General features: G+C 63.4%; 1 protein-coding gene across 1 annotated transcript; it reads right to left on the bottom strand.

Annotated features, from left to right (window-relative positions):
* Nucleotides 1-61: 61 nt before the first annotated feature.
* On the bottom strand, nt 62-1,750 carry LOC146423934 (uncharacterized; the record flags this gene model as incomplete). Its single annotated transcript, XM_085044196.1, has 5 exons — nt 62-318; nt 611-667; nt 956-1,058; nt 1,357-1,458; nt 1,595-1,750. Coding segments are annotated over 5 exons (618 nt in total), but the record flags the coding sequence as incomplete, so codon positions are not given.
* Between the last annotated feature and the right edge of the window lie 162 nt (nt 1,751-1,912).

Here is a 1,912-nt window from a genome sequence, read left to right as displayed (position 1 = left end):
CGCCAGCGGGGTATCAACAATATATGAACCCTTTTACAAGGGCATAGAAAAAAAAAGTCTTTGTAAAACAGATGTTCCCCGCTGGCTCAGGTAGCCCCAGCAGAGAGAGGTTTGCAGATTAGCTGTCTGCCGATCTCCAGCAGCTCAGCCAGCAATGGCCACACAGACGAGGCCGTGACTTCCATATCCTGCGAAGCAAATCATGCAGCCTCTGGGCTCTGGACATGGGAGCTCTCTCTGCTGCATTGAGGATGTACAATCTTTGCAGTGCCAGATTTGATACGGCACTGCTTACGTCCTCGGCCGTGTCTTCAAGGGCTGCAAGAGAGAGGAAGAGAGCCACGGTCAGAGCCTGGATCTGCGGGGACCCGAGGAGAGTTCCCCGGCCAGGGCCATCCCCGCCAGCCTTTGCCATGGCCAGGGACGAGCAGGGACCAACGGGATCAGCCGGAAGGTGCTGGCCACGAATCCCCCACGTGCCCCTGAAATCTCTCTGTGCTCTGCCCACGCCGTCCCTCGTCCACACAGGGCACAGAGCAAAGCAGAGCCGGGACAGGGATTGCAGCTCCCCCCTGCCAGCCCCCGCTGACACCCCGCTGCCCTCACTCACCCTTGCAGATGACCTGGAATTCTTCTTGCTGCCCCCTCAGATGCCGCCCGAGAATCCCTGGGAACACAGAGCCCTGTGTCACAGCCCCAGCGGCACAGCTCCCCCACAGCGGCGCTGCCAGCCCCGGGGCCACACGGCATCCTGCGCCGGCATGGCTCAGCCCGGGCGCTTGCCGCATCCGGGCGCCCAAGGAAGGGCACGGCTCCCTGCGAGAGCGGGGCGGCAGCAGCCCCGAGGCCAGGCGGGGCTCCAGAGCCCTGGGCATGGATGCCGCTGCCGGGGCAGCAGCCGGGGCTGGGGCCGAGCTGCGGCGGGGCGGGGCAGGAGCCCGGGATCGTGCCTCACCAATGAACCTGACGGCCTCTGCTCGCAGGGACTCCTGTGGGCTGTTCAGGTAGGGCAGGGCGTGGCGCAGGTGCTCGGCCGCTTGGCTCCTGTCCTTTGCCAGCTGGAGAGAGCGCCAGGAGGGAAGGCTTGGCAAGGGCTCTGCCCCTTGGCCTGCCCAGCCCTGGCATCCCCTGCCCGCCGGCAGTCGCTGGCGCCAGGCTTTGGAGTGGCCCGGCGAGCCCCTTTGGTGCTGCCCGGAGAGCCGCACAGCCCAGCCGGGCCAGGGCTCCATCGGCTCCCGGCTCGGAGCCAGGGCAGGCTTAAGAAGAGCCCGTGTGGTTCCTGGGTGCAGCAGTGGGTAGGGGCCAGGGGAGGGGGTTTTCTCCAGGCTGGGACTGTGGCTTTCAAGCCATCCTTACCAGGCACTCGCTAAACTTCCACAGCTGGTGGTTCTTCACCAGCTTCTTCAGATCCCGCCTCTTCAGGAACCTGGCCACTTCAAGCAGTGCTTCCCGAGAAGCCTGGATAGCAGCAGAGACCCACAGATGGCACCCCAGCTCAGGGCACAGGACGCCTAGAGCGCAGCCCATGAGGCATCAGGGCAGGAGTCAGCTGAGCCCCCTCTCAGGGGCACTCCAGCAGCCCACAAGTCCTCACCTCTGCCACAGATGTCTTCTCATCATGGCAGTGGAAGTAGAGTGGGAGCAGGCTCTGCCACGCCTTTGTCTTCAGGGCCTTTTTTCCCTTCTTCCCCACAGACGTCACCAAGCCTCGGAAGACAAACATGGAGAGCCGCTGCACCAGGCTATTATCCTGTTGGAAAGGAAGAAAAAAAGATCTCAGCGCTGGCTGCTCTGGCACACGTCTGAAAATGCACAGGGCACAAAAAGCCCAGGCCAGGACTAGTGCCTGTGCCTGGGGGCACAGAGCCTTACATTGTCAAAGAGTGGCAGGAGCGCCTCAGCCAGCTGCAGG

Source organism: Lichenostomus cassidix, unplaced genomic scaffold, assembly GCF_008360975.1.
Source record: "Lichenostomus cassidix isolate B80296 unplaced genomic scaffold, HeHo_3.0 HiC_scaffold_318, whole genome shotgun sequence".
Classification (NCBI taxonomy): Eukaryota; Metazoa; Chordata; class Aves; order Passeriformes; family Meliphagidae; genus Lichenostomus; species Lichenostomus cassidix.
The sequence above is the reverse complement of the archived record's forward strand: the minus strand, read 5'-3'. Positions and strand labels throughout refer to the sequence as shown.